Source organism: Ursus maritimus, unplaced genomic scaffold (genome assembly GCF_017311325.1).
Source record: "Ursus maritimus isolate PB19 unplaced genomic scaffold, ASM1731132v1 scaffold_23, whole genome shotgun sequence".
NCBI classification, from domain to species: Eukaryota; Metazoa; Chordata; class Mammalia; order Carnivora; family Ursidae; genus Ursus; species Ursus maritimus.
Window position 1 is genome coordinate 32,536,020 of NW_024424786.1, and position 20,827 is coordinate 32,556,846.

A 20,827-nucleotide genomic window follows, 5' to 3' on the forward strand; every position below is an offset into this window, starting at 1 on the left:
ACATCTTCCACTCATGGGAATGCAATTCTTAATTACAGTCACTGTTCTGTTTGTTTTTTCTCTGGAAATGATCACTAGATTTGATAGGCATTTTGAAGTGGGGGATTTAGGGATATTGGTAAGGGTTTTTGTTATTGTTGTTGTTGTTAATACAATTCTTTTCTGAGATCAATTTTATATACAATGAAATGTAAACCTTTTAAGTATATGGTCTGATGAGTTTTGATAAATGTATGTACTCACATAGCCATTAACAAATTCAAAATCTAGAATGCTCTCCAGGCCAGAAGACAAAGTTGGTCCTGGATTCAACCCACACTTTCTGAAACCCACACTCACATGGAATATTGACTGAGAAATGCTTCTCTTTTGTCTTTCCTGAAGGATTATTTAAATATGAATGATGCAAAGCATAGGGGCCTGGGGATTCCCTTTTCACTAAGATGCAGGAGTAGATATGACAAAGACCTTAATCTTCAATTATATCGATAGTCCATTATTTTTCTTAGCTGAAGATTGTTCTGCCTATCCTACCAACTTCTATCTTTCAAGTGCACTGTATTTGCACTTAATGTAATTGTTAATTTATTAGAATAATTTCCTCTTATTGTAGTTTACTTTTTTGTCCCCTTTATAAATCATTTTATTTCTTTTCTATATTCAATACCATTATTCAAAGAAAATGAATTAGGATTTCTTAAAGAAATGGCTGATTCTAAGTCTGGGGCAGAGAATGTACAAGACGAACTGGAGCATCTTACAATGCTAGAAGGTAAGGAAGTGCTAACACACACACACACACACACACACACACACACACACTCCATTGTGATGAGAATATTCCAAAGAGACACAAGAGGCAAGGAAAATAGCGCCCGGGTGCCAAAAGCTGGGGGAAAAAACTGAGCAACAAAATAAAAAAAAGACATACAAATGGCCAACCGGTACATCAAAAGATGGTCAACATCACTCATCATCAGAGAAATGCAAATCAAAATCATAATGAGATATCACTTGACATCTGTTAGAATAACTATTATCAAGAAGACAAGAGTTAAGAAATGTTGGCTAGCATGTGGAGTAAAGGGGTCCCATGTACACTGTTGATGGGTATGTAAATTGGTACAGTCATTATGGAAAAGAGTGCAGAAGTTCCTCAAAAAATTGAAAGTAGAACTACCATCCATTAATCCTACTGTTGGGCATATATCCAAAGGATCTGAAATCATGACTGTGAAGGGCTATCTGCATTCCTAGGTTCATTGTATCATTAATAACAGTAGCAAAGGTGTGGATACAACCTCATCCCTGACTGAAGAATCAATTTAGGAAATGTGAGATATATAGTATTCAGACTTTAAAAAGAGGAAGATTCTGCCATTTGCAATAATGCAGATGGAGCTGGAGGACTTGATGTTAAGTGAAAAAGCAGGACACAGAAAGAAAAATGCTGCATGATCTCACTTACATGTGGAAGTGATATAGTTCAATTCAGAGAAGCAGAGAGTAGATTGATGGTTACCAGGGTCCAGAAACCCCAATGAAAGTTTTATATAAAATGTTTGACTCGTTCTTAAAACTGCCAAGTTCACCAAAAACAAGAAAAGTTGAGCAGAATTATTGTGATGGACACTGGGTCCAGGGATTGGAGGAAGTGGAGAAATGTTGAGCCAAGAGTGCAAGGTTTCAGTTAAATTGAATGAATAAGTTCTAGAGATCTAATATATAACATGGTAACTATAGCTAACAATACCATAAGGTATACTTGAAAATGCAAAAAGGATAGATCTAAATTAAAACTTACTACACACACACACACACACACACACACACACTCACATTGTGATGAGGATATTCCAAAGGGACTCACGAGGCAACGAAAATAGCCCCCCGGTGCCAAAAGCTGGGGGAAAAAACTGAGCAACAAAATAAAAGGCACTGAATTGAAATATAACACATGGTTTAAAAAATCCACAAGTTCATAATGATATAACCGTTTAAATAATTAAGTAATAAATAGGGGATTTTAGACAAATCTCCCATAAAAAAGAATTCCCAATTCTTTCGTAGGTACTCTGCTTTCAAAGGGTTATAGGATAGCTCTCAGTCTCTTATCTGTGGGCTGTACACAAGTGAGTTCCTTCCAAAAGGCACATTGTGGAGCGGGGCATGAAAGTTTTATATAAAATGTTTGACTCGTTCTTAAAACTGCCAAGTTCACCAAAAACAAGAAAAGTTGAGCAGAATTATTGTGATGGACACTGAGTAAGCTCTAGAATTGCTGAATCATTATTTTAGTCGCCTGAAACTAACCTGAAACTAATCTAACGCTGTCTGTTAATCATACTTGAAATGAATAAATAAAAGAATATTCAGAGAAACTGTCGCTGTCTGGAGGTGCTGAAGAAGACATGACAACTGGATGAGATTCTGGAGAAGAAGAATGGCATTAGTTCAACAATGGCATCTGGACGTTAGCTAAAAATAATGCATTCACATCAAGTGAATTTGTTGTGGCAAATACACTGTACGATGTAAGATGGTAACAGGGGAAACTGAATGCAGAGCATGTGGGAACTCTGTTTCATTTCCACAGGTTCCCTGTAAATAGAAACCTGTTACAAAATATAAAGTTTATTTCATTTAATACTATATCAAAGTTTATCTGCTTTGTAGCATGGGTCAGGAATTCCTTTCTTTTTAACGCTGAATAATATTCCACTGCATGAGTATCACATTTTGTTTATTCATACACTGATGGACACGGGTTGCTTACACATTTTGGCCGTCATGACTGATGCTGGTATGGACGTGAGGGTATACATCTCTCTTCCAGTCCCCACTTTCAATACTTTTACTATATACCCAACAGTGAAAATGCTGGATCACTTGGTCGTTGTATTGAACTTTCTGAAGAATGTCATACTGTCTTTCATAGTGGCTGCCACATTTTTATATTCTTATGAACAGTATGCATGAGTGTGCTTAGTGATGCTGGGTATTGTTTCATGTGCTCATCGCCCATTTCTATATATTTTTGTGAGAAATGTTTATTCAAGACTTTTGTTGATATTGAATTGTAGGAATTCCATGAGTTGCCTTTTCACTCTGTTGATTGTGGCCTTTGATGCATAGAAGTATTTAACCTTGAGATAGTTCAATTTTTCTTTCTTTCTTTCTTTCTTTCTTTCTTTCTTTCTTTCTTTCTTTCTTTCTTTCTTTCTTTCTTTCTTTCTTCTGTGAACTGTGTTTTTGGTGTCATATTCAAGAAATTATTACCCAAGGTAATGTCCTGAAGATTTTTTTTTCCATTTGTGTTTCCTTCTAAACATTTTTAGTTTTAGCTCTTTGATCCATTTTGAGTTATGAAAGCAATTTATAAGGACAAGGGTTGAGAGAAGGTGACTACAGTACAGGAAGAAGGTGGTGGTCCCAACTGGGGGTTGGCTTCAGCCTGGAGCTACGGGAACTCTAGGTTAAACATTGTAATACACGACTGCATCCACCGTGAGGCAAAGGGACGAGCCTGGCATTCATCGGCTCCTGCTGGGTCTGGTATGGTGAGATAGCTTATAATTTTGTTCTGGTGAAAATGTACAGAGAAGATGGGGCATTGGGCTCTGAGTAGTCAGTAGCCCAGACACAGCAGCTGGGGTTTGGGGGATTGAAGGGAAGTGGAGCTGGACACAGCAGCGCCCAGCACGTTCTGTATCCTCACTGGAACCCTAGTCTTCAGGCCTCCATCCTTTCACACCCAAATCATTACAGTAACATCCTGCTGCCGCGTTTGTTCCCTTCCATCCATTTCCCACACTGATAACCCATACAGTTGTCATCTCAAAGTCAAGTCAAACGGAATCACTTGCTGGTTCAAAAGGCCTTCCAATGTTTTCCCCATGGTATTTACCAGTAAGCTTTAAGACAATTATAAAACATTTTTCATCTTCCTTGTTCCTGTGTCTCCAGGTTCATATCCTGCAATTTATCTTTTATAAGTTCATTGTCTAGCACCCTGCTTGTACATGTTGAGAGTTCAATAAATAATTGCTGAAAGACTAGATGAATTACCCATCATAGCCACACAGAATTCACAAGGTTTCCTGCATGCTGATTTTCACCCCCTGGCCTTTGTTATAAATTCTCTCTCCTAGAAATGTTTCTGCACTAACTGGTGTGAACATATTTACTCTGTAGACTGGATATCAAGTTTCAGGTTCCATTTTGTATGTCCTTTCATCTTGGAACCTTTCCTGAACACCCAAGTTTTCTTTTGTGTTCCTCAAACATGCTTTCTTAGCACCCTGTGCTGCCACTGTGTTACCATTTATAACATTGTGTGGATCTGAAGCTCTGTGAAGGGAAGACCCAGGTTCCTGTCTATTCACTACTGAATATATATATATATTTATATATATATAATTTATATATATATATAAATTCCAGTTAGTTTCCATACAGGGTAATATTAATTTCAGGTGTAAAATATAGTGATTCAATACTTTGATACAACACCTGGTGCTCATCACAAGTGCTCTCCTTAATCCCCATCAGTTATTTAGCCCATCCCCCACCCACCTCCCTTATGGTAACCATCACTTTGTTCTCTAGAGTTAAGGGTCTGTTTCTTTGTTTGCCTCTCTATCTCTCTCTCTGCCCCCCCTCCAATACTGGTTTGCTTTATTTCTTAAATTCCAAATATGAGTGAAATTATATGTTATTTTTCTTTCTCTGACAGACTTATTTTACTAGCATAATACTCTCCAGCTCCATCCATGGCATTGCAAATGGCAAGACTTCATTCTTTTTGAGGGCTGAGGAATATGCCATCACCTATCATCACATATTCTTTATCCATTCATCAGTTGATGGATATTTGGGCTGTTTCCATCATTTAGCTATTGTGGTTAACACTGCTACAAACAGGGATTCATGGATCTGTTTGAATTAGTGTTTTTCTATTCTTTGAGCAGATACCTAATGGTGCAATTTCTGGATTGTTAGGTAGCGTCCAAAATATATATATTACTTATCAAACTCAACACCCAAAAAATAAATGATTCAGTTAAAAGGGGGAAGAAGACTTGACTCCACATTTTTCCAAAGAAGACATACAGATGGCTAACAGACACATGAGAAGATGCTCAACATCACTGATCACCAGGAAATTACAAATCAAAAGTACAGTGAGATATATCACCTCATTCTTGCAGAATGGCTAAAATCAAATGGAGGAAACAACAGATATTGGTAAGGATGTGGAGAAAGGGGAACACTGTTGCACTGTTGGTGGAAACGCAAAGTTTGCAGCCACTCTAGAAAACAGTATGGAGTTTACCTAATTTTGTTGCATGCATTCTGAAGCTGTATTATTAAGTGCATGTGTAAGTCCAGGTCACGAAGCAAGGAGAAGGCAAATTCTATAATTTAAGGGCAGTATTGGAAGAACTTACTTTCATGATGTGGACAGCTATAGAAGAACCCAAGGAACATGCAATGCCCCAGGCTAGTGAATGAGTGTGTTAGAGTATCGTGGGTGCACAGAAGGGGCGAGCAGAAGTGGAGATGAGGAATGCAGAAAGGAGAAATATATTATAAAATATAACTTTGGGAGGACCTTGCATGGACCCATGAGGATCATCTGCTATGAACTAAGGGCTATGATTTACTCAAATTAGGTTCTACTGACACTCTATTTCTCTCTCACTGAAGGAGGACAGGGAGATAAAACAGAGCAAGATAAAAACAAACTAAAATAGGGTTGAAAAAGATTATGCATTATGGCATTTCCGAATTCTAACCAGTGCCCAAACTAGGTAATATCCAGTAACACAAAAATGTTATAATTGGAATGATAAATAATTCAACATTTATTAAATATATATTATGTACTGTGATCAACAACAGAGACTTCGGTCTTCAAGGAAATTATTCTAGAAGAAGGGAGAGGGAGAAAAACAAATACCCATAATATTACATCAGGGCTCTAACACGACAGAAGTATTGAATCACTCAGGTAATAAGTCTCACGAGATAAATGAAATAAGCCTCAAGCCCATCTATATGACCTTATGAAAATATGGGCTTTATTTTTCAAATTATAACCACATAGACATTGGCCACTGTAAAATGCCTGTGGGAGTTTTTCCCTCAGGTCCTTCTTGTGCTTTTAATTCAAGGTATTCCTAGTAATGCTTTCCTAAAAGGTTCTTTTGGATGGAAGATTCCCAGCAGAGTCAGAGACATTCCACGTGGTTTGCTGTTTTACAGCACAGGCACAGAAATTAAAATAGAAACGACGCAGCCTGAAGGATCACTTTGACATTCCAAAGAGATGTAAAATCTTTCAGAAGTGAGCATCCTGATTAGTACGTATGTAGGTGCGTGTGTATAATTTTAATATATATATATAATATTCATTTATGCATATATGCATAAATATGTATGTTTAAATTGGGAGAAAATAATTGGGATATTAAGCAATTCATTTTATATACAAATTTAATCTTATTGAATCCCTTTCAGTTTAAATTCTTCTGGAATCAATTTTCTTGGTGGTTATTCTTAAGGGAAGTCATTCAGGATATTCAAGATAAAATCTGGATAATTTGGGGGCATATTGAGAGTTTAAAGATTTTATTTGTGAGAGGATATTTAAGCAAAATGAATAAAGTATGAGCTTCCAAATCATATAGAAAAGATTTAGATACAGACTCCCCCTCAGTACTCATGTAACCTTGGGCTCAAATTTCCTTATTTGCAAACAAGGGGCAATAGTACAATAATATATCTCATCAGGTCATAGTGTAGATGAGTTGGTTGGTAAATGAAAGCATTTACTAAAGTGCCTAGAATATATTATCACTTAACATTTGGTATTTAAACATTTTAGTCTAAATGTATCACATAATTCAGCCCATAAATTTTAATTTCACAGTTTTCTTTATTATGGATGTGATAAGTAGTTTTATAAAAAGCCAAAAGAATCAGGGCCCCTTGATGTCTCAGTCAGTTAAGGATCTGACTCTTGTTTTTGGTTCAAGTCACAATCTCAGGGTCTTGAGATCAAGCTCCGTGCAGGCTCTGCCCTCAGTCTGGAGTCTGCTGGAGATTCTCTCTCCCTTCTCCCTCTGCCCCTTCCCCTGCTTGTGTTTGCTTTCTCTCTCCCTCTCTCTAAAATAAATAAATAAATAAACAAACATTTTTAAAAATCCAGAAAAAGCACGTCAAATTGTCATTGATGGATTTTTACACTATCTATAGATTCTCATGTCCTTGGTCATAATTCCCACTTCCAGATAAGCTAATGAAAGTTTTTTTCCTTTTAACCTGTAGATGACATGTGTTTGCAAATAATTCCTCATAGATTTTTCTCAAGTGATTTAAAGTTTAAGGAGAGGTTCTTGAAAGAGATTCTTTAAATGAAAAGTATGTAAAAAGGTGGGCTCAAAATTCTTTGCTCCAAAAACCCTGTGCATATATATGGGGTGTGTCTATGTGGGGGGGGCAGAGAAGAGAAACAGGATTTTTTTTTAATGGATTAAGTAAAGACCACAAAGAAAATGATACAAATATGGACCAGGGGACATTTATGCATGAGGCAGCATCCCCAGAGGATTCTACGGGCACTGCTTTGTAGAATGTTTTCTTCTGTATGGGCTTGTGTTTTCTCAAATGATGTTCAATCACTGTAAACTGAGCAACACTGGACTGAATGTTGAGAGATGTTGAGTCTTAACCAAGATTTGAACTTGCTACAGTTTTCTTCTACAATTTTATGAAAAGGTATCCATAGGTTCATATATATTCTTTAACTGGTCATATTCTTCCACATAAACAAGGACTAGATTTGGATATTCTCAATTTATACATAAACAAATACTTTGCTAAGCTTTGTTGTGTTAACCCAGAGCAAATTTATACTAACACCAATTTTTTTCTTTGCATTTAATGTATGTCTAACATGAGCTCTTCCACTATCCCATTGTGGCAGAATACAAAATCCACAGGTAAGACCAATGAACTGATGGAAGTACTGATAACTCTCTTCCTATATATAACTTGTTCCTTTCCATTTTGGGGAGCACTCTTCTTTGGATTTGATCATATCACAATCATAAGCCTCTTTAATATATATCCTTAAATGAACTTCATTTTGCTCTTGGAACAGGGCAGGCAGATCCAGTATTATTAGTTCCAATACCAGCTGAAGAAAGAGGATCAAGGAGAAGGAATTGCTCGGTACTAACAAGAGAAAGGTAACAAGACATAGGAGCCTGGATGTTCACCTTCATGATTATTAGACTAGAAGTCTGTCCCCTACATCATACTGTTCCTCCACTGGTACCATTAAAATAATTCATTGCCATTAACAGACTTTTAGGCAAATTACGAATTTGCTGTGGTGGACATTTGGTTATGGGTAAAAGGTGAGAGTTTAACATATTCACTCTCTGCTCCTAAGTCTACTGCATCTAAGTGGCGGTGCTGCTTACCTGCGGGGTTAAATCTGCAGGACATTCTATAATCACTTTGGGTCCTTCAACATTTCAACAGAAAACACCTAGCTCTCCACAGTGCTTCTGACATTTTAAACAGCAACCTCTAGAATGTATCTTTAAAAAATTAGGAAAAAAGGGAAAGCTTTTATATAATAAACTGTGTTCTTATATTCGGATGCCCAGACAGTGTCCCAGTTCCCTTTTCCCTGCCTCTCCATGTCCTGAATCTTGACCAAACCTGTCAGAAAGAAGAATCACTGAAACTATTATCAACTAATTATCAACTAGTATCTCCTATGATTAAGAGCCTTGATTTTGTCCTTATTTCAAGAATATATCTTTAGCTCCACTGGATATATGGAATGTTTGTGTGATTGGAACATTACATAAAAATTCCATCAGCTGATGAATAGATAAAGAAGATGTGGTATACACACACACACACACACACACACACAGTGGAATGTCAGTCATTAAAAAGAATGAGATCTTGCCATTTATAACAATGTGGATGGAGCTAGAGGTATTATGCTAAGTGAAATAAGTCAGCCAGAGAAAGACAAATACCACATGATCTCACTCATTTGTGGAATTTATTTATTTATTTTTTCTCTTTGTTTTTTTAATAATATTTTTTATTATAATAAGAAACAAAACAGATGAACACAGGACAAGGGAAAAATAGAGAAAGGGAAGCAAACCATAAGAGACACTTACCTACAGAGAACAAAATGAAGGTTGATGGAGGGAGGTTGGAGGGAGATGGACTAGATGGGTGATTGGTATTAAGGAGGGCACATGTGATGAGCACTGAGTGTTATATGTTAAGTGATGAATCACTAGATTCTGTACCAGAAACCAATTTTACTATATATGTCAACTAACTAGAATTTAAATAAAAATTGAAATAAAAAAGAAATATGACAACCACATGCAACACACACAAATAAATTATATGTAGTCTAGAGATGGGATAGGACTTGTTTAAAGCTATACAGGTGGTTAATGGCAGAGATGGAGTAAGACCCATATCTCTTAAATTGGTGGAAAACAGCTAGAAGTCCATTTGTTCAGTAGGTAATGTGGAATAAATGTTACGAGCATGGAAATGGTATCTGATTCAGGTTCATATCTTAGGTTGCTGTTTAATACCTTAATGATTTGGTGGCATTAACTGAACCAATCTATCTTTCTGTTTCCCCATATGTAAAATGAGCATCAGAATAGTAACCATTGGGTTGCTATGAATTAAATGCATGTAAAGTGTTTACAATAATTTCAGACATAAAATATGCTTTCATTAAATATAATTTGAAATAAAATGATGCCTTTTATCTGAAAGGATTTAAAAGATCATAATAAAGTCTCTATAACCTATATCTTTTTTTTTCAATTTATAAATATTCCAAAACTTAAAAATTGCTATTGAAGATGTCACATATTCTGTATCATTTCAGAAAAATAAAGTTTCCTTTGTGTCTCTGGAATCACCTCAACCTCATGGAAAACCAGAACAATGTCACAGAATTTGTTTTCATGGGTCTGTGGGGAAATAAGCAAATGGAGCTACTGTTCTTTTTCTTCTTCTTGCTCTGTTACTTGGCAATCTTAATGGGAAACTTCATCATCTTACTCACGATCACCTGCAGCCATCTAATCGAACAACCGATGTACTACTTTCTCTGTCACCTTTCCCTCATGGACCTCTGCTACACGTCCACTGTGGTCCCCAGGCTAATCAGGGACTTAAGTGCAGCAAGAAAAAACATTTCCTATAACAACTGTATGACACAGCTCTTCACTGAACACCTGCTGGCGGGCGTGGAGATATTCATCTTGGTGTCCATGGCTTTAGACCGCTATGTTGCCATTGTCAAGCCCCTGCACTACACGGTCATCATGAACCGACGGAGGTGTAACATGCTGATCTTCGTGGCCTGGGGTGTGGGTTTTTGGCACTCTGTCGCTCTACTGCTCGGGGTACTCAGTTTACCTTTCTGTGGTCCTAATCAGATAGATCACTACATATGTGATGTGAAGCCTCTTTTGAAACTGGTGTGCAAAGACATTCATGTTGTTAATATCTTAATGATTGCAAACTCAGGAATGGTGGTGGTTGCTGTCTTTCTTGTCCTGGTGGCTTCTTACATTCTCATATTATATAATCTTAGGACACACTCCTCTGCAGGGAGACGCAAAGCTCTCTCCACCTGTAGCTCTCATGTAATGGTGGTCATTTTATTCTTTGTGCCCTGTATCTATATTTATGTTCTACCTGCAGGGAGTGAGAACAAGGATAAGGAAATCTCTGTATTTTACACTGTGATTGCCCCCATGCTGAATCCTCTCATCTATACCCTGAGAAACATGGAGATGAGAATTGCCATGGGGAAGGTATGGTCTAAAATGGCGCATTCAGTATTCAGGTAGGGATGTCTGTGTGGCTCAGCTGGTTAAGCATCTGCTTTTGGCTCAGGTCATGATCTCAGGGTTGTGGGATCAAGTCTGGCATTGGGTTCCCTGCTCAGCAGGGAACCTGCTTCTCCCTCTGCCTCTCCCTCTGCTTCTGCTCTCTCTTCTCTCTCTCTGTCAAATAAATAAATATAATCTTTCCAAAAAGCAAAATTCGGGTAAAGGTGATATTCATTTCACTTCTGACCCTGTGTTCCGAGAGCATTTATTATTTGAGATGTTATAGAAAACATACAGCTTTCTTTGGGGAGTTGGACTAAATGATATCTAACATTATAAGAGTCAAAGAAGCAAGTCACTGTAGTTCAGGTTGCAATCTGCACACTGAAGTTTCCAACTAGCTCCAGATATGGTTGAATGGGTTTGAGGAATGCTAGAAATGTCTTTCTAAAACACATCCTAATCATAGCACAGCCCTCTCCAAAAATGTATATGGAACCCTATTTTCCTTGGAAAAAAAGTCAAAACTTCTCACTTCTTTATCAAAATTAGTCCTGGCTGAATTTGCTAATCTCAGAAGGCACTACATTGGTAGAAATTACGGTGTTACAATGACAGGTTTTAGGGTCAGGGAAAGCCTGGTGAGTACTGACTCTGGTACATTTTTATCTTTGTGTCTTGGCAATTTGCTTTAATTATATATGCATCCCCATTTTTCAAATATCTATGAAATGTGAAATATTGTACTTTATATAGTTGTAATACTACTTTGGCTAATGCATGTGAAGATTTAGCTAGGACATATGGCTACTGGAAACTTGTTACATACTTTTCCTCTTTCCTTACCCTTCTTCATTTGTTTCCCTTTGCTTGGATGCTTCAACCAGCTGCATTGGACTCTTCTATATTCTCCAAACATACTCTTAAGTCTATCAGCTCTATGAGTGTTACTTCTGTCTTTTCTGCTTATAATGCTGTCCCCACTATGCGTTAATGTTCATGACTTACAGATAAGTCACACTCCTGATATTTTCTTATTCCAGAAGATTTTGCCAATTCATGGACAAACCAGAAGTATTTCTGATTTTTCCCTGTTTTTTTTTTTGTTGCTATGAAACTGTACATTTACTCCTTTTAAAATAATCCTGTGCCCCATATTAGTATTTTTTCTTATGTTTTTCCAGTTTGATTGAGTCAACTCAAAGATGTACTGTATCTATGTTTTTCTTTTATCTAATTTCTAGCAATAAACCCATACAAATTAAGAAATAAACAATTAATGAGTTAAATTCAAATAATCTATCTTCTCTTTTTTTTGGACTTTATACTTGTTCTCACCTAGCCAGAACTTCCTTCTCTTTATTCTATGAACTATCATGCATTAATAAAATATGTAATGTCAGAAAATTTAAAAATTCAACATACATCCCATGTAGCTATCAGGAAGGGAATGAAATCAGGCAGACTCTCAGTCACCTATTGTGTCTTTTTACTTATTTTTTGCATTTGGAGGTGCTACTATTCTAATTTTCATTTATCCCTTGTCTTTTGAATTACATAATCCAATCAGCTCTATGTGTAGACATTTTTCTCTGCCAAAGCATTTGCCCTTTTTCAGCAGAATGATTGCATTGTTTCCACACAGAGTTTTCTCAATTGAATTACTCCTGCCCCCGAGCCAAGAGAAGTCCAGGAAAAACGATAAATGAGATAGTGTTTGTCTTTAATGTCAGGAAAGTTTCTTTTGAGATTTCTGCTCTTACGAGTTTTCACACATCTAACTAATTATTTTTTTTTCTTCATGGATCCATGAAAACCTGTGGAATGTCAAAGGAAAACATTCTGCCTATTTCAAGGGACATTAAGTCTGTCTAGCTGTAGTTTGGTTTGACCTGGTTTAACCTATTAATTTTCCAAAGAACATTTGGATTATTTTTAAAAGTATAGAGTTGTAGTGTGTATACTTATTCCTGTGCATGTGTGACCATCAGGATGGGTCAAAGGAAACACTCAACCCATCAGAAAGAATCCTACACAACAAAACCACATTTTTTTCTTATTTCTTTTCTTTTCTCAAGAATATGTAAGATTCTATTGGCAAAAAATATGACTATATTATATAGTAAGCCCACAGAAAAATATATTGAACCTAGATTAACTATCCACTTGTAAGTTGTTCTTTCTAGAATTCACTTTCCAGCCTACCAAATAATACCTAATATCATCAAAAACACCTGAAATCTCAGTTTTATAAATAAGCTCATACAACCCATAAAACAAATGATTTTAGAAGGGGATTAGAAAAGAAGGATAAATATAACAAAATCAATTCTCAGAAGAGGAAGTTACTATGAACTGAGACAAAGGCGGGGATTGGGGTTATAAATGAGGTACTTGTAAACATCTCTAAGGAGTATCGTGGTGTGTCTGTGTGTGTTATTGGTAGAGATATGACCAGCTACCTCCTTCTGCGTATTAACACAAGCTTTGAGTGAAGCTTGGTCTAAAGCATGCATTATGTTGAAATGGACAACCAGTAAAACACTGAGTTCTGATATTCATTATTCTGAAGTACTAGAATCTCTTATTTCCTCAGGGTTACTACAATTTCAAAGCTGGAAGCAAGTAGTAAACATATAAAAACCTGTTCCTTTCACTCATAGAGGCACACGGTTCTTTTTCTCATTCTTATTTAGTAGCTCTTTGAGCAAATCTTTTTAACTTCTAGAGGACTGTATTCTTATTGCAACAACAGAACTAACATTACTTAACTCACAATATGCACTATTGAGAGATGAAATGATATAATGAACTTAAAACACAAAATAAATCTCTCAATAAATTGTTTACTACTATTATTATTTATTATTATTATTATTTTTTGTACCCATAAGATCCTATAAAAATTGATCTCCTTAAGTTTAACATACATAAAGGAAATTTTTAATATATGGATTTGGCTATAATGGAAAATTGGCTCACCGAACGTCAGTATGTACATTTTGGGCTGAGCCAAATAACTTGTAGAGATGAAGTTACATAGGACTAAGCCAAATGATAAACAGAATAAAAGTTATGCTGTGCACTGAGTGATGATTTCCCCTCATATTTTATTATATTCTCACTTAATGATACCACATTTTTACCCTAATATGTGTACAAAGAATGGATTATTTATTTTATCTTGGCTTTTCTTCTGTTCTCCAGTCCCCAACCATCTATTTCATCATTGTTAGTCCTTGGTAATAAATAACCCAGGTTCCAGTCCTGATAAGGCAGGTTATTATTTTATTGGTCTATCTACTCTACCCATGAAGGTTACTCTAGATAATGATGCATATTGGACTGTATTGCATGTGTTTGTTTCTGTTTGTCTTTCCCCATTTCAGAGTTTTCTGAAGCTAATGTAAAAGGAAATTTCCAAAATGGAGCAAGCAAGCCTACTTGAGTCTTTTTTTTTTTTTTAAAGTAGGATCAGGAGGCCATAAGTGAGGAATAATTTATGTACAGCCTTGTTGGAGAAACCATGAAGATTTTTGAAATTTTCAGAGAGCTGCAAGCCCTCAGCCTGGACTTAACTTCCTCCTCACCATGATACCTGAATTATCTGCATTCTTTACTTGTAAAGGAGCTCCAATCCCTCATTTGCATAGTAACTCAACCAATCCCAGTAACTCCAAAACACTCTCTGTTTTGCATAGAGGACCTGAATGAGAATTACACTCACAGCCTTTCACCTCTATAACTCTGCTTCTCTTTGTCTTCCTGGGAACACAATTTAGGTTTCTACCCAAATCTGTGTCTCTAATTGCCCAAATAAATGTATGTTTTTGTTTTCGGTGAATTCTTTCTTAGCACTACCCTCATACTATTCCATGTTATATTATTTTTCTTCAGAAAGCAAGATGAGCACAAGGCAGGCAGAGTTTCTGAACTGCGCTGAGTAGAGCATTATGGAGCCTCCAGAGAAACTGCTTGACACAACCCAACACAAAGATAAGAAATAAAGTTATATCCAGAAAGTGCCCACAGGCACCAGGGTCAGTACCATGGAGAACAACACAAAGGCCTTTGGTGAAGATCTGTCCAGAAATGCCTCTGGGAATATAATTTCTTAGAGTTTAAAGACCTATTAATTCTTGTGTTGTCATATGTTACATTCTGCTCTTCTGAATCAACTTTCCTTCAGCAATAGGCATAAAATAAGTGACTCCTAGAACTTAAAATGTATATTTGTTTTTGCAAGAATTTCAAAATACTTAATTTTCTCTTTCTTTCTTTCTTTCTTTCTTTCTTTCTTTCTTTCTTTCTTTCTTTCTTTCTTAAAATCCACTTCTTACATCCCTGATGGTTCAACGGATATTTAAATTCTATTCCCCTTGCAAATATATAAAATGTTCTAAGACATGTTGAGCTTCTCAAAATAATTTCAGAGAATTGACCTAAATGTGTTTGAATAATCAGTTTATAAATGTTTGCATTTTATTTCATCTTTAGATACTGGAGAAGAATCAGCAGAGTGAGTACGCAGGAGAGAGCTCTCCTGATTTGACCTAAAACTAATCTAACAGCCACTAAGATCTACTGATCAGTGAATTAACTATGCCACTTTCATTGGAGAATGCTCCACCAACTGTGCTTTGGGGTGGTTATATGCTATTTAAATTTATTCCACTTAATTTCGTCCTTAGACTATATTTTCTCTAGCAGCACAAGATAATTTGATTACTACAAAATAATTTAGCTAACTTTAGTCTTATTGTATATTATTCATGAGCAGAATTCCACTTGAGAATAGAAACAGTTGAGTTGAAGTTAATGAAATGTTTAAGTTTCAGTGAACTTATATTGAGTCTCTTTTTGGTGCTTTTATATCTTCCTCCATATTCTTATGAAGGAATAGCCCAGTTTATGATTGCATGTCCCAATGACAAGTAATTTTCTAACTTTCAAAAACCTTGTCACTCTAAAATGGACTAGATTTATTCAATTGAATTAAGGTAACTATCGTGGGCCATATTCTGATATCATTAGGAGAAAATCTGAACTTACAGTGGAAACTCTGTAAGAGCAATTATTATTTTTTTTTAGTAATGATTTTTTATTATATTATGTTAGTCACCATACAGTACATCCCCGGTTTTCGATGTAAGAAGAGCAATTATTTTTATTATTTAAATAGCACAATCAAAAGACAATGCAGCGTTCTTATGCAATGCAACCAAAGAAATAAAGTAATAGTTTGACTGTATTTTTATAGTGCAGGGAAATTGCAGGCCAGTGGTATTAAAAAGTGACCAAAACCAACCATTTTTTAAGAGTAATTTTAATTTCTTTTTACTAACAGATTGCTCCAAATTGATATTAATCATGGTCATCCTCATTAATATATGTTGTGATATTTTGGGTTTATTTGTTTGTTTCCTTGGGCTGGTTATATATGTGCACTTGGCAATTTCAGAGATTGCTCACTCAAAAAAAGTAAAAGGAAGCTAATGTGTGGTTTTGAACTATATATGACATTGGGGCATTTCACATTATTTTTTTGTATTCTTCATTATAGTCTGAATTATGTAATTGTTTATGGATTCTACAAACGTGGACAATGAAGCTTGAAGAGGCTAGCAATAATCTCAACATTCATAAATGGTATGGAAGGGGAGAAAGTTAATTTTGTTTACTGAGTTCTCATTAAAAGTTATTGGCATATAGGAAAGGAAGACATTAAATGAAGTTAATGAGAAAATTGTCTGGATAGTGTCTTTGCTTAAACTGGGTGGTTGACTTCTCAAAGAACATTGGCCAGATTCCTCAGATTTTAAACTCTATACATTGATTCTAAATAACCATAATTAAAGTGAAATAAGGCACATACGAGGACACATTTCCCTTAATATCAAGCCTCTGACTACTAGAAGTTTTTAGCTAACTGGTTTTCTTTTTATATTCAGATTGTTACTGCTGTAGAAACACAACTTGAATCAAAACAGTTCACCATTCAGTTATTATACTTCTCCATGTTTCTACATCTTTCTTGTTCCATGATTCCAACCAGGGAATGCATAATAATTCTTCCTTTCATCGCTTACAATTTTGATTATTTGACAAGTTGAGAAAATGTGGTCAAGAATATATTACATATTTCAATCACAATAATTCTGTCACTGGACTGCATTCACATATCCCTTTTACTTCAGCTAGCAGCAGTGATTATAATTGCATTTCCCCTCAGATATCAGGATGAGAGTTTAAGAGCTATTGTGGGTGAAACATCTGTGATAATCCAGAAAATGAAGCAGAATCCTACCTGAAGGAAGGCACGTTTTGCTAAAACTGATGAAAAATTATTTAAAATGATTTGGAATCAAGAATGCTGGACCATATATTTATACTAATTCCCAAATACACCCCTTGAAATATTCATAAACATAGATTAGGTAATCAGTAATCTGTCATCTTGCATACTTTTTTTGTTTTTTGGATTGGGATGAGAATTCAAAATGCAGCTTCTCACTGCTGGCCTCCAGGACACCCCCTCTTCTCACAATCATATGATACAGCTCTGGACTGGGTGGGAATCAAGATATCTGTCCTCCACATGATATTACTTTCTGATGCTAATAAATTACCTAGATTGTCTTGATCTGAATCTCTTTTATTGAAAATCAAGGGTTTGGATATATAAGTGATTTCCCACTTTAAGTTGTTTATATAACAATTAACTTTAAGTCAATTTGTTTTAGGCAAACAGATCTCTCTGTAAATAGTATGCCATCTCCTAAATTAGGAATCAGCACCGGCTATAATAAGGTAAGGAAAAAATCGATCAATGAATCTTAAAACTGTTAACCTCTATTTAAGTACTGTTCACTGTTGAACACTGTGAACTGATAATTATTTTTGCTCTGTTAAAAACAAGAGAGAGGTCAGGACGCCTGATAGCAGTACTAAAGTCGTAGTAGGATCAGATGGTTTTTTTTTCTTCTTGATGAAATCAGAATTGAATGATAATTTAAAAGAGAATGAGTTTCTTACAGTAGACACTGTTTAAAAATGCTACACCAGTGCCCTCTAAAATGATCTTAAAGACATAAGTTTTGAGTTTTTAGTGGATTTGATGGCTTCTAAATAACTTTGCTACAGTAGCATTCTGTGTTTTTAAAAATATTCCTCCAGAGTGCCCAGATAGGTTGGTTACATCAGGTCAGACAAAGGTGGAAACTGTGCTACAGAGTTTGCCTCTCATCGAGTGTCAGTTAATTCCTCAGCACGGGCTCAAACAGCTCCCGGAGTGCATTCTGTCTATCCTGCACTCTTTCCCTGTGCATAAATAATGTCTCAAGATTGTGCAAAAGATGCAAAGTTGTAAATCTTTGATCCATTCATTAATGTAACTTCTAGTTGCTGAGTGTTGACACAAATCTCTCTTGGAGCTAAATTCTGTATCATCTTCTTCTGTTGAATTTTATTGTCTAGATCATGTATAAAATACTGACATTCCTAGGAAGAGTCATGAAATATGAAGAATGCAAATATACTTGGGCAATTTCTTTTTATCTTTCATTTATCATTTGTGATCACAAATTTAGATTAATAAAAAACAATTTTTTTATTGTTTAGCTTGTAAATTGCAAATAGGAGAAATGAGTAAACTGGCTCTTTATTTTTTACAACATATTCATTGACAGTCTATTTGCTGCATTGTTTTCAACCATCTTTGCTTTTAATGTGCCTGAAACTATTTTAGTTTAAAATGTGCAATTGATAGTGTTTGTCCACAGGGCAAGGAAGATAATCCTTTATTTATTATTTTTTTTAGAGAGGGATAGAGAGAGAGAAAGGGGGAGAGGGAGAGAGAACTGGGGGAGAGAGAATCTTAAGCAGGCTCCACGCCCAGCGCAGAGCCTGACACAGGGCTCTACCTCATGACCCTGAGATCATGACCTGAGCCCACATCAAGAGTTGGACACTTAACCAGCTGAGGCACCCAGGCGCTCCACAAACTGATATATTTTTAATAAATGTTCATTCCTGAGGATAAACTCCCAAATAAAATGGAATTTGTCCAGATCATCCTGAAAGAAAAACAGTTGACCCTATGGATAAACACATGCAATTTAAAATGTGCAAACTTTTTAAATTATGTAAATTATACTCCTTTTGTTATCTAATTAATACAACTAACAATAATAAAATTATTTCTTTAACGTCAAACTAACATTTGAATATTCCATAATCATTGACAGTAATGTTGAAAATTACATCATTTTTCCCATTATAGAATTATTTACAATAGATTTCTAAAATAAGAGAAATAAAAAATAAGCATAAATCTAGGTATCAGGAATAAATTGTGAGTGTGTGTATATATATATATACACACACACATATATATTTTTGGGGGGGTGTTATTTATTTATTCATGAGAAAGAGAGAGGTAGAGGCAGAGGGAGAAGCAGACTCCCCATGGAGCAGGGAGCCTGATGTGAGACTGGATCCCAGGACCCTGGGATCACGACCTGAGCCGAAGGCAGATGCTTAACCAACTGAGCCACCCAGGCACCCCAGGAATAAATAATATTACTTATTCAATGATATCAATTTGCTTTTTGGTAAATTTTATAGTATTGTTGCCATGCTGCTAATTTTCTACACAGATTCATGTTTTCTTTCTTTTCAGATATTTACCCCATCTGTTTATAATATATGCCAGTCTGAAACACATGGAGAGCCAGAGGAATGTCTCAGACTTCATTCTTTTGGGGCTTTCGTATGACCAGAACATGCAAATACTTTGCTTTGTGCTCTTCTTATTCTGTTACGTTGCCCTGTTGGCAGGAAACCTTCTGATCCTTGTCTCCATTCGATGCAGCCCTCTTTTTCACCAACCCATGTACTACTTCCTCAGCCACTTATCCTCCATGGACATCTGCTACACCTCTACGGTTACGCCCAAGTTAATTGCTGACCTGCTAGTGGAAAGAAAAACCATCTCCTACGGAATTTGCATGTTACAGGTGTTTACAATGCACTTCTTTGGAATGATTGAAGTTTTAATTCTTACAGTCATGGCCTTTGATCGCTACGCTGCCATCTGCAAACCTCTCCACTACCTGCTTATCATGAACAGGACAAGGTGCCATCTCCTAGTCTTGGCTGCTTGGGCTGGTGGGGCTGTCCACTCCTTTCCTCAATTTTTTATGGTAATCAGGTTGCCCTTCTGTGGTCCTAATGAGATTGATCACTATTTTTGTGATATTTTCCCTTTGCTAAAGGTGGCCTGTACTGATACTTACATCACTGGTGTTTTTATGGTTGTCAATTCAGGAATGGTTACCTTAGTGACATTTGTGGTTTTATTTTTTTCTTATATCATTATATTATTCACTTTAAGAAATCACTCAGCTGAAGGAAGACGCAAAGCTCTTTCTACCTGTGGGTCTCATATCACTGTGATAGTTTTATTTTTTGGACCTTCAATCTTTGCTTACCTTAGACCCCCGAACACTTTCCCTGAGGATAAAGTATTTGCTCTATTTTACACCATCATTGCTCCTATGTTCAATCCCCTAATCTATACTCTGAGAAATTCAGAGATGAAAAACGCCATGAGAAAAATTTGGTGTCAAACATCAGAGCTCAACATCTTTTTAACAAAACAGAGGGGCATCTCATTGTAAATAGGGAAGGGAGAAAATGATCTCACAGTGTAACTGTTCCCCTGGTATCATGTTACGAGTGACAGAACTTAGGACTTAGAGTTTAATAATAACTACAAAGAAATATTAATTTAACCATACAAACAGTAAGTTTAAAACATAATTTTGTGGGCTTTGGGATGGTATGAACAGGTTTACATGCATAAAATCACTTACATGCACAGTTAAGACAATGTTTTATAAGCTGTGAATTGTGAT

The 20,827-nt window shown here is 36.0% G+C and overlaps 2 protein-coding genes across 2 annotated transcripts; both read left to right on the plus strand.

Moving 5' to 3' along the window:
- The first annotated feature begins 9,998 nt into the window (after positions 1 to 9,998).
- LOC103666176 (olfactory receptor 4P4-like) lies at positions 9,999 to 10,928 on the plus strand. Its single transcript, XM_008694202.1, has one exon. It carries the CDS (start codon positions 9,999 to 10,001, stop codon positions 10,926 to 10,928), a length of 930 nt encoding a protein of 309 aa, XP_008692424.1.
- An 8,692-nt stretch (positions 10,929 to 19,620) lies between these two features.
- On the plus strand, positions 19,621 to 20,603 carry LOC103666029 (olfactory receptor 4P4-like). The gene has a single exon (XM_008694061.2). The coding sequence runs from the start codon at positions 19,634 to 19,636 to the stop codon at positions 20,588 to 20,590; it is 957 nt and encodes a 318-aa protein (XP_008692283.1). The 5' UTR covers positions 19,621 to 19,633; the 3' UTR covers positions 20,591 to 20,603.
- Positions 20,604 to 20,827: the final 224 nt, after the last annotated feature.

What these genes read in the sequence shown, in the direction of transcription:
- LOC103666176 (XM_008694202.1), top strand. Translation starts at nt 9,999, where the DNA reads ATGGAAAACCAGAACAATGTCACAGAATTTGTTTTCATGGGTCTGTGG.
- LOC103666029 (XM_008694061.2), top strand. Translation starts at nt 19,634, where the DNA reads ATGGAGAGCCAGAGGAATGTCTCAGACTTCATTCTTTTGGGGCTTTCG.